This window comes from Limulus polyphemus, unplaced genomic scaffold (assembly GCF_000517525.1).
Source record: "Limulus polyphemus unplaced genomic scaffold, Limulus_polyphemus-2.1.2 Scaffold3881, whole genome shotgun sequence".
In the NCBI taxonomy this organism is placed as follows: Eukaryota; Metazoa; Arthropoda; class Merostomata; order Xiphosura; family Limulidae; genus Limulus; species Limulus polyphemus.
Window position 1 is genome coordinate 79,666 of NW_013669491.1, and position 12,684 is coordinate 92,349.

The 12,684-nt window shown below is 33.2% G+C and overlaps 1 protein-coding gene across 1 annotated transcript in view; it reads left to right on the forward strand.

The window, feature by feature from the left end:
* The window catches only part of LOC106470211 (glutamate receptor ionotropic, NMDA 3A-like), an 85,338-nt gene that overhangs the window by 60,166 nt on the left and 12,488 nt on the right, over nucleotides 1–12,684 (forward strand). Inside the window, exons 4-7 of the mRNA XM_013930751.2 lie at nucleotides 942–1,075; nucleotides 4,616–4,763; nucleotides 6,246–6,542; nucleotides 11,659–11,778. Of these exons, the coding sequence (XP_013786205.2) occupies nucleotides 942–1,075; nucleotides 4,616–4,763; nucleotides 6,246–6,542; nucleotides 11,659–11,778 (699 nt within the window). The remainder of the gene's footprint in view (nucleotides 1–941; nucleotides 1,076–4,615; nucleotides 4,764–6,245; nucleotides 6,543–11,658; nucleotides 11,779–12,684) is intronic.

Consider the following 12,684-nt stretch of genomic DNA (forward strand, 5'->3'; position numbering starts at 1 on the left):
ATTCAAAGTGAACTAAGGTTTCGAAACTGGATTTGATCACCAGCAGTTTCCTGTATTCAAAGTGAACTAAGGTTTCAAAACTGGATTTGGTCACCAGCAGTTTTTTATATTCAAAGTAAACTAAGGTTTCGAAACTGGATTTGATCACCAGCAGTTTCCTGTATTCAAAGTGAACTAAGGTTTCGAAACTGGATTTGATCACCAGCAGTTTCTTTAGTTCAAAGTGAACTAAAGTTTCAAAACTGGATTTGGTCACCAGCAGTTTCTTATATTCAAAGTGAACTAAGGTTTTGAAACTGGATTTGATCACCAGCAGTTTCCTGTATTCAAAGTGAACTAAGGTTTCGAAACTGGATTTGATCACCAGCAGTTTTTTATATTCAAAGTGGACTAAGGTTTCAAAACTGGATTTGGTCACCAGTAGTTTCTTATATTCAAAGTGAACTAAGGTTTTGAAACTGGATTTGATCACCAGCAGTTTCCTGTATTCAAAGTGAACTAAAGTTTCAAAACTGGATTTGATCATCATCGGTTTTTCATTCTTGATGATACTGAGGCCCTTGCAGCCATTGTTTATCTGTAGTTAATGTTTTCGAGGATATGAGAAATTTCATAGATAGCTTTTAAACTACACTGTTCATATTATTGTTTTCTTGGAAGTTCAATGTGAAAAAAAAGGTCAAAGGAGAAGTCCTAATTTTATTCGTATGAATTTAACCATTAAAGAAATGCGACATAACGATCGATTCAATAAACGTAGAAAAGTGGTTTAAAATTTTCAATCGAGTGGATATTCAAACGCAGCGCGACATAAAAAAAATTTGTAGAATTGAGAAATAAAACTTTTGGAAAGTTCAAGAGAATCTCGTAGAACACGCACAGTAGTGTTTTTAAACATGTACTGTAAGCGCGTTTTTAACTGGTATAATAACCCATTTCAGCTACTGAACCAGCGAACCAGTACAGTTCAAGGAAGTGCCGCGGAAGGTTACGTTTTTCGAGAATACCCCCGACTATGGGAACACATAAAAAAATACGAAGTCGGAACGATAGAAGATGGACTAGAGAAACTCAGGTGAAAAAAATGGAAATTGATTTTGTAGCATATTACAAATTAGAAACATGCCAAATAATTGAAATATCTATATAAATATTTTGTTTTTAATATAATAATTAAAACGCCTAAATATATCTTTCAACGTTTAAAGTATCAACTGAAATTTTATAATAATTAGTAAGCTTAGTTACAAAGACAATCCAATTTGGTTAAAAGTTATTCATAGTATTAGTTTTTGCTTTGTTTTTGTCTCATAGTTTCCTAGATAAATAAGTATTACAAGTATTATAAGTTTTTAATAAAGAATTGTCACCATCATAAATATTATTTTATTTTCATCTCTAGATATATGTTTTATGTATTTCTTCTTTTGTCAAGATCTCAGAATATTTAAAAATTGAGGACGAAGTTTCTGGCTCCATGCTGAGGCCTTCGTTAATTCTGAATTTTTGGAGGAAAAGTATAACTCGTATGACACTAGCGCATTCCTAGAGAGAGTTTGAACTGTAGTAAATATTGATTGGTCATTGTTAAAGTTGTTTTGTTTTTGAAAGATAATGGAGGACTCAGTGTGGATTCCAAAATGTCGACTCGAAATCAAGAAAAAACGGCAGAAAAAGTATATAAATATCTATGTTTAGTTACTGGACACACTGTCAAAACACTATAAAAGAGAGATGTTCTTCTGTTGGAGGCATACCCAATAAAAAGCAAACACGGCTGATTCTAATTTTACAATAAAATATAAAAGCTACTCCTTTCCTAGAAAAGTCATTTGGAATGTCTCAAATATTGGAATAAAAGACACAAAATATAGGCGTTACTATTGAATTTTACAAACTAAGAATGATTCTGTAGCTAAAATTTCATTAGGCTCGTCCGGTTTTAAGTAAGGGCATTTATACATTTTAAAGTTTAAATTACAGGACCGTGTGTAACTAGTGTTCAAAGAATTACCAAGCATCTGTTCTTATTGATATGCTGGGATGTCATCATCCATTTAACCAGTCTTCAAGGGCTACCAATTATTAGCTTCTAGAGATATGTTGGGATGACTTCTTTCATCCAAATGAGTGATTCCAAAGGGTTGCCAAGTAGCAGCTCTTGTCAGTATGTTTGCATTATTCATAGAAATAAGTGGTCTTCAAGTATCGGCCCTTCGTAGTATATTTGGATGACTTCATATAAGTCAGTGATTCTGAAGAGCTATCAAGTGGCAAGTCTTTAGCTAATAATTGAAATTTATTTTATTATTAAATTTAAGACATCTAAAAGTCTAAACTGAGAAGAAAACTAACAAGTTACCAATGTGGTACAAATATACCACACGTTTCTCTCTTCTTGTAATATCATGGTATTTATACTAAATATATTGTTTACTCTTTATATATGTAGATTTCACATAACATATGGTCGAGGAAGCAGTTAAGTTCATTTCGTTCAATTCCTTTGTAGTTTGATATTTAGAGGTAGTAATAAGAATGACCATTCACGTGGTTAGTGGTGGTCACCTTGAATAAATCCAAAGTTTCTTGCATGCTATGAAATGTTACACTTGGTTTGTTTGGAACATCATCTTGAGTGAGAATGGTCTGAACAGGGTCTCCAAAGAAGAGGAATTAAAAACTATCCATTCAGAGACTGGTCTGTCATGTTTAATATTCCAGCAAGTACACACACTGTGTTTGTGTATAATAAAGACTATGTATTTAGTTTTACATTATATTTCAAGTCTCGTTATTTGATTTTACATCATTTAAGTTATTATTAGACATAATATTACTTCACAAACTATATCTTGAACGAATCTCCTGTTATCTATCGGACCTCTCCAATAAAGCTCTAATGTTAATTCACTTTTATTTAAATATATCACACCACTACCTATATATCTATTTATGTGGTAAGTATATAATATCTTCTTTTTTCCATAGCACAGAAGAAAAAAAACAACTAGGAAGTGATCTTCTAAGTAACCATTATTAGCCCTTTTGAAAGGTCCAATACAATACTGAGTTAACCCTTATAATTATAAGTTGGTACATATATATACTAAAATATGTACACTAGAAAACGTACAGGAAATCTAGATTATAGCCTATAGTTTTAACTTCAGTTTTCTTTTCAACAGAGGGTTTAGATCCAAAACGTATACTAGGATCTAATCACGCTTTTTAAGAGCGATGTTCTATGTCTTGGAATTACACCCTTCATTAATGATCGTGGTCAGTCTAGTGTCCATGATTATGCACTATTGCCCAAAATCATAATTTCTATCTTAAAAAGCTTCTGCGATAGACAATGGGGTCAATCTCAATCCTTGCCTTTCAAGATCTTGTTTAAGCAGACCAAAGACACAAAAGCGTATTAGAACTCCACTGAGCGACATGACAAGCGTGTGGTTGTAGTGGTTCCAATATATTTGGCAGTCATTTTCATGAAACCAGTCGTTGATTTCGACACCTACAAACTTGTAAACCTTCGTCAACTTCAAACCCTTGTTTACTTCTTGTTAACGGCACCAGAAAATATGCCCATCTATATCACAATAGTTTTCTGGGTTGTTAGATACTCTTTACTAACCACAGCCTTCACTTTGTAAATTGGCTTGGGTTGTGGTTTTGAAGTCAGGCGTAAGGTAAACTTTCTTTGCCCCCTCCCCTTCTTCCCCAAGCCTTTTGTGAAATGACACTCCTGACACCCGTAGCGGTGCTGCATTTTAAAAGATCATTCTTTCACCGTTAACCAAACATATAGATGCTAAACTTATCGTTGTTGGTGCCATTGTTCGTACATGTGGCAACATGATACTGTATTAGCATATGCAAATCGATTTTATAAAGTTTGATTAACCTCCTGTATTTGTACAAGTTTTTGTACCATAATATTTGCATTAAGATATATGTGTAAAATGAGATTTTGTTAGAGGAGCAAAATTTGGATCTGAGTGCAGTCGTTTATTTCATTATATCACATTGATATTAATTTTTACTGCACACTATTTCCACTTAGGTAGATTTATGCAGTTCTTATTCTTGAACATAAACGTTTTGCCAGTTCTAAAAGTAACATTTATAGATCGACAGTTACTCGTAAAATTCTTAACCAAAAGGATTTAAAGCAGAGTATTTCTAAATTTGGAAAAAAAAAAAAATCACATTATTGTAGCTTTGACACTATTTTATTTTCTGGAGAATTATCAACTTTATTATTATCATTCTTAGTAGATGCATTGGGAAGCAGTTTAGTATATTATGGTAATTTATTTTTGTTTTTCATTTTTAAAGTTACGTAGCTTAATGCGTTTATAGTTTCAAAAAAGGCTTTTTCAGTGATTGCTACATCAAACTATTCAACAATCAAATACTTTATCAGAAAACAAAAATATGATTTTACTAAAATAACGAAATTACAAGACTATGATAATCGTAAACTCATTGTACACTAGAGGCATTCATAGTAAAAACCAAATATATTTAGAACCTTTTTTTGTTTTTGTTTTCTTGTTTAGTAACATCGAGAAAAAAGTTGTAAAGAGTGATATTTTAATATTTTAAGAAATGGAGAGCTTGATGTTCTGATTGGAGACACTGCAGTCTTGGACTACTACCGAGGAAATGAACTCGGATGTAACCTTCAACTATTAGGAGACCCTATTTTCGAAGATGCCTATGCAGTTGGAATGCAACAGGGATTCCCGTTAAAGGTAGTTTAACATAGAACGGAGAGGTTAGAGTTTGACATAATGATGAAAATGTGTAACCACAAAGTTGAGCTTGCATATGAAATTTACTGTTTTAGAAAATCACGAGTTCTTCGATTTCAAACAAGGGTAACTAACTCCTCACAATATGTTTTAAACAATTTTAGGGAGTGGGGGTATCGTGATGGGCTATGAAATGAAGGTGATAAGGCTGAATAAGTTCCGCACTTCCAACTGTTACCGGTAGGACAGCGGTAAACGTTTATAGGCTTACAACGCTAAAATCCGAAGTTCTATTCTAACACAGCAGATAGCCCAATGTGACTTTGCTCTAAAATAAACAAATTAACAGTGTGTTTGTTTGTTATGGATTTCGCGCAAAGCTACACGAGGGTAATATACGCTAGCCATCCCTAATTTAGCAGTGTAAGACTAGAGGGAAGGCAGCTAGTCATCACCATCCACCACCACTATTGGGTTACTCTTTTACCAACGAATAGTTGGATTGACCGCCACATTATAACGCCCCTACGGCTGAAAGGGCGAGCATGTTTGGTGTGACGGGGATTCGAACCCGCGACTCGCAGATTGCGAGTCGAGCGCCCTAACCACCTGGCCGTGCCGGGCCACAAATTAACAGACTTTCAACTATGTGCGCGTTATAAGAGTGACAGTCAATCCCGATATTTGGTGAGTGCTGCTAGCTAACTGCCTTCTCTCTGGTAAGTAGTTCAAAATTAGGAACGGTTATAAATGAATCCTAGGGGGCCTCTTGTCCTAACCATTTAGCCCACATGTATAGAAGGTGTTGTTCAGGGGGAATATTCTTCAATTCTAGACGGTTGTAGAAAACTCACATCTAACGACGAAATCGATAATTAGAATGTCAGGTTATTCCCAATAAAATAGTTGCAAAAAAATTGAAAAAAATATATAAACGAAATCTTGAAGGGTTCAGCATGGTTGTATACACGCGATAGATGCATGTATACCTTACAAACTCAACAAAGACCGTTAATTATGTGGTTTAAAAACTCAGTGAAAATAACGAAATATTTGTTTGTTTTGTTTCATGCCGGTTATGTGTATGAGTTAATGTATGTGAAAACTAAGATTTATGTATTTATCGTCATATCTTAAGCACCACGTGATTGTATAAAATAATCCGGGAGATCGAGTTAGCTAATCTTATTTTTACAGAAATGAAGAGAACGATAATCTTTTGTGTCACGTGATAAAAAAAAAGAATGAAAATGTGATATTTACTTATATAGAGTGAAAACATTCAAGATGACGGGACAAAGCAAACGAAAACTTATTATTAAGACTTCGTTTATTTTCCGTTCTCCATGCGCCATTGTTCGTATGCTCACTTCCTGCTCCGAGTTAAATGTGTAGTATTAAGTTAAATACGTAATCACTGATGATACAATACCCTTTAGAAATGAACGTAAATGAATACTAAAAGATATTTGTATATTACAGGATGCAGTATCGAGTTTGATTCTTCAGTATAATGAAGCTGGCTACATCGACCAACTACAACAAAAGTGGTATGGAAGAGTTCCGTGTTTTCAAGAATCAGTGCACGGATTAACCAAGCCCATGGGCCTGAGTGTGCGCGCAGTTTCCGGTGTGTTTATAATGCTGAGCGTAGGCCATCTGGTGGCCATTTGTACGTTGATCCTAGAACATTTAATATTCCGGTACACGGTACCGGTACTGCGAGAAAAGCCTAAGAACACCGTGTGGAAAAGCCCGCACTTAATGTTTTTTAGCCAGGTATGTCTCTTAGGTTTTTAAGATATGTTTTCATATCTTAAAAATCAGTGATTAAACACTGTAATATAGGCCAAACTATAATGTTGTCATAGGCCCTGATGATGGTAATTGTGTTACCGAATCTATTCGACTGTAACTAATGACAAAGATTTTATCTTTCATTGTGACAAAAAAAACGACGTTTTTTTGTTTGTTTGTTTTTACTCTTAAACACTGTAACTTAAAAACTTGCATTCTTGCAGTAGAAATATATATATATATATTTACATTAATGGATATCATACTTGTAGTTGAAATATATAAATAGATATATTAATGGGAATCCTAAAGCCTTATTACTCGCCTGATAGGGAAACAAACTTTTTTCTGAGTTGTTAAATAAGCAATATAAATGTTATTTGTGCTTAAAGAAACCTGTATTACGGATTAATTTAGTAAAATCAAGTTCTAGACAACACATTAAATGTATCTACCTCCAACAAGTCATTTTTGACCAAAGACCAAATCCTTTTGGTGATTAGTAAAATCCCATAACTTCCTCCACGACCTTATTTATAATGTCCGTATTTCTGCGATAGCAAATGTGAAAAAAGGCATTATTTATCTTAAACAAAATTTATAAAAGACTGAGTATAATATCTATGTAAATTGTGATATTTGGTGAGTCACATCCGGCATTTGTCTTAAGCAAGTCTTGTCTTACAAGTGAAGAAATACGAAATCCTATATATTTGCGTAGCCAAATACGTACATGTACTCTTAAAATTTATTGTGTTAACACAGAAATGAACATATACAACTTAACAGTATATAGATATTTGTATTAATCTGCAGTGCTGTAAAAAACCTACCAAGTTTTAACGGATAGAACTTAAAAACCTCGAAATATTCGTTACGATTTACTTGAAACTTAGGAAAAACTATAAATTTATTCTAATTGTATTACAATACCAAACCCTATTCTCATCTATAGGTAGAAATATATTTAGAGGAACGTTCTTAAACTCAACTTTAAATGACAATTTACTTGTTCCGAACTAAGCCAGGAGACTTTTTTTGTTGTTGCCGAGTAGTGGGTCAGAGGTAAGGTCGATGACTTGTAACACTAAAAATCTGGGTTCGATCCCTGCTATAGGCACAGTGCGTATAATCCATTGTGTAGCTTTGTTTAGTAACAAACAACCTGTTAATGTCTAGTGAAATGAAGCGGATAATACGTTTTTGTTATTTTTTGCGTGATTCATTGCTGTTTTCTAAGTTTCAGTTGGTTTTAGATGTACCAGTTATTTTCAAGATTCACTTATGAGGTCCTGGAGAGTAACAACTAATTAGTTATTTTTATAATCTTAAATATGTTTCGTATCGAAGATGTAATGTGACTATATCGGCTCTTCTAAGGGAAGATGTGTGAAAAATAGAGATTACAACTTCTTTCCTGGGTTTAAGAAGTATTGCTTAGCTAACTGAAAAGCATTAAAACCTATTTTATACATAGCGTGACGATTACTTACGGAATCAGCATAATAGTATTTTTTATCTGATGAGAAGAAAAATGAAACAATATTTTGAAATGCTACCTGCTGTTTAAAGCAACTCAATTTTATAAAATGACTCAAACATTAATAATAATGGGGTGGTAATAACTTGGAATAATAAGTAACAGCTTATAACCAATAGTAGAATGTTGTGAGATACTGAAAGTAATAATAAAATGGTAGCCATTTTAACAAAAATTTATATTTATTTATTTCCTCTATTGAATGTCGAGAAATGCAAAAGCTATTGTCTTTCTTATTCTGCAAGCTCATAATATGTTCAGCGACATAGTGACTCGAACCTTACACCCTCTATCCTGGTAAAATAACCATTTTACCATGCCCTGTTGGCCACTAAACTCCACTTCTAATATATATTTTTTAAATTATGATTAATTTTCTTTCTTTGTGAAACTGAATTTTTTTGTTCCTCACTTTAAACGCACTTAATATATCTTATGAGCGACAACCAAAAGCTTAAAACATCGCCCAAATTGTTATGAAATTATGCATTTGAAAGCATTTTTTTATCGTTAAAAGTTAAGTTTCCCCGTTCTTTCACTACTTCTTTTGTAGACAAACAACTTCCCAATGCCAAGTTTATTTTAAGATTTCCAATAAAAAAAAGTAAACATGGGTTAATATTTCATAATTTATCTGCAACTTGGGGATTTTTGAAGAAAACTCGTTCTTTAAGGTAGCACAAAATTCAGAAAAAAATTAGTTCATAAACTTCGAAAAATCTCGGTCAATTTGTGGTATACATTTCTATGTAAGAACTATATACATTTGCTGTTATATTAAAGTTTTTCTTCATTACCCATTCAAGCCGTCTCCAGCCATTATTATATACAAGCCTATGCTACTTTCATTCTTTATCTAACACATCATAACGCAAGCAGGCTATTATTTTCAATTAAGAGAAGCATTTAGTTCAACTCTCCAAAGATTTGGTTAAGCTATGCTATAAGCCCTATAGAAAAGCCCCCCAGTGGCACAGCGATATGTCTGCGGACTTACAACGCTAGAAACCGGGTTTCGATACCCGTGGTGACCAGAGCACAGATAGTCCCTTGTGTAACTTTGTGCTTAACAACAAGCAAGCAAACCTATAGAAAGGTGAGGTAGTCTAGACAGAATACTATAAAGATAGTTTCTATATACAAAAAATATATTATTTACAATTCGTTTCGTTATTGTAGTGTTTGATTTTAACGCCCGTACAGCCAACACTAAAAATGATCTTAACAGTTTTAACTCTTTTTTTAATATATTTTACTTGTGAGATAAAATGTTTCTAGAGTACAGTTTAAAATCAATTCGACAAAGCTATAACTTTGTTTAAAACTAGTTAAACGCATGCGTGTAAAATATTACGTGCATGCCAAAGCTATCAAGGAATTTGAAGTTATTTAGCATTTTCAAGTCCAACCAGGGAATTAAACAATGCTGTTACAATTGATTGCTTATGTACAACAGCAACTCAAGTAATTATAAACTCTTCAGATTCTGTATTATAGTAGACACGTGACTTTCAAATATTCTTACTAAATCTGTTTATATATATGTTATTATGTCGGTGAGTTTTTGGCACATGTGAAGATAAAAATTTGATTTATAGAACTCTCTCTTTTTCATTTAAATATAACCCTAAAATTTTAGTATAGTTATATTAAGATTATTTAGCAAAATCGGTTTCAAAAAACTTGTCTGAACATTCGACCCCCCCCCCCAGACTTACAGCGCTAGAGTCTGGGTTTAGATACTCGTGGTGGGTAGAGCACAGAAAGCCCATTGTGTAGCTTTGTGCTTAATTACAAACAAACACATTTATTTATTCAATTATACTTTGTAATTGCGCCCCCCCCCCGCACAGTGACACGGCAGTAAGTCTGAAGGTTTATAACGCTAAAAGCTGGGTTACGATACCCGTAGTTGGTACATCACAGATAGCCCATTGTGCGGTTTTGTGTTTGACAACAAACAAACAAACTTGTCGTAAGACAATAGTACTAGGCCTATTACAATTTTAACACTGCATTCTTTATCTAAGGGGCTAGATAAATAATACAAAAGGACAAATTAAATATAATATATAATACTAAATAACACACCATCATTAAAGAAAAAGTTGCTTCACAGATGATAAGAACTTTGTTTGTTTATTTTTAAGCACAAACCTACACTACACAATAGACTGTCTATACTGTGTCCACCACGAGTATTGAAACCATGTTTTTAGATGTACTCCTGGTCTACTAGGGAATGGAGGTGGAGCTAGGTGATTAGAATACAGTAAACTAGAAAATAGCCTTGTCTATTGTATAATTTTTTACAGGTTTCCAAACAGATATGTTAATTATAGTCACATTTTTATTACAGTTACTATTTGTTAAGTAATGGGCTCTACGAAACGTTAAGGTAATTTTTTTTTAGAAAACAAGTCGTTTAGTAAGCTTAAAAGTTGTGTTACATTTATGTCTGTTCATACCACTAAGAATGAAGATGAAACTTGTGACAGTTCGTTGTTCTTAGGTTTAGTAAAGTTGTGTTACATTTATGTCTGTTCATACCACTAAGAATGAAGATGAAACTTGTGACAGTTCATTGTTCTTAGGTTCAGTAAAGTTGTGTTACATTTATGTCTGTTCATACCACTAAGAATGAAGATGAAACTTGTGACAGTTCATTGTTCTTAGGTTCAGTAAAGTTGTGTTACATTTACGTCTGTTCATACCACTAAGAATGAAGATGAAACTTGTAGAAGTTCGTTGTTCTTAGGTTTAGTAAAGTTGTGTTACATTTATGTCTGTTCATACCACTAAGAATGAAGATGAAACTTGCGACAGTTCATTGTTCTTAGGTTCAGTAAAGTTGTGTTACATTTATGTCTGTTCATACCACTAAGAATGAAGATGAAACTTGCGACAGTTCATTGTTCTTAGGTTCAGTAAAGTTGTGTTACATTTATGTCTATTCATACCACTAAGAATGAAGATGAAATTGTGACAATTCATTGTTCTTAGGTTCAGTCTGTAACTGCATCAGCTATTCCGCATTGGCTAAGTAAAGTTGTTTATCTTGTTAAAACCATCTCTGTTCTTGTTGCTGTTTTTGTTTTCGTCAGGTTCAAAGACCTTTGAACAACAGTGAATTAAAGTCACAGCATAATGTTATAAAGTTTTATTTCCTATTGCAATTAAGAAACAAAACTAGTCGTTTGTGTTGAATAAATAAGAAGAAAAGCAAGTCTGCCTGTTTAAATATACGGTTGTATTAAGTTAATGATTTGTTTGCTGGCTTGTAAACTTTCTATTGTGAACACTTTCAGTAAGATGGTATAACCTATACATGAATAAAAAGTATGTCTTCAAGCTTTTTCTGGTGCATTGACTATTCCATTTTACTTGCATATTTTCAAGTGAAATATTACTAAACAGGTAAACAAAACAACTTCAACAAAGTCTGAAATCAATAATATAAGAGTCTTTTCAAGTTTCCTTTATATTCTAAGAGTGAATATTTCAAGGAAATGTAGATGTTTTCATAAATATCGCATTCTGTTTCTTGTTTATTTTCAGAAACTGCACCGCTTTATCAACACTTTCGGGCTTGTGTCCCCTCACCATTCGATCAAGGAAATAGCCAATAATCTAAAACAAGGCCAGATTTTTAGTTTGTTTCAGAAAAGTGTGAAAAGGGTAAATATCTTAATTCATCAACGTATATAATAGAAATTAAACACGAACTTTTTAACGATGTTTCCATTCACAAGATTTGAGCAATTTAATTGATAATAAAGATTCCAATTCATGACGTTATATAACAAAAGTTGAATACAAAATTTTAATGATGTTTCTATAGTCATTAGATTTGGGAAATATTAGTGAATTTTGACAATGGAAAATAACTCTAAATTTGTTATAAGTTATATGTTCCTCTTTGCCAGTTAAGATTTTAGAAATATCAAGTTTACCTTTATAAATATGCACTACCGGCACTTGTGTTTAAAATTTTAAAGTTTTTATTGTGTAAATACAAAACGTTGTTTTTAATTATTTATTATAATTTAAAAACAAGTTTACCTCTTCGATAAATATAGTGAGTTCTAAGAGCTAACAAATGCAATTAACACCATTTTATTTGCAGATACATTTAAATAGCATTTCTTATAGGTTTTTGCCTTCCAGTGATTCAGCGTTAAGTCTGAAGGCTTATATTGCTAAAAACAGGATATCGATATTCCTGGTCGCTCAGCACAGATAACCTATTGTGTGACTTTGTGCTTAACAATAAACAAACAAATTTATTTTGGGCTACTACCAGTCCATTCTACGTCATGAATTATGGTTTTAAACGAAAGATGTCTTGGAGAAAACCTGTGGCATATGGTTGCTAGTTTCATAGAAATGGCCCGGCATGGCCAGGTGGTTAGTTGGCTCGACTCCCAATCTGCGGGTCGCGGGTTCGAATCTCAGTAACACCAAACTTGCTCGCCCCTTTAGTCGTGGGGGGCGTTATAATGTGACGGTCAGTCCCATTATTCGTTGGTAAAAGAGAATACCAAGAGTTGATAGTTGATGGTGTTGACTAGCTTCCTTCCCTCT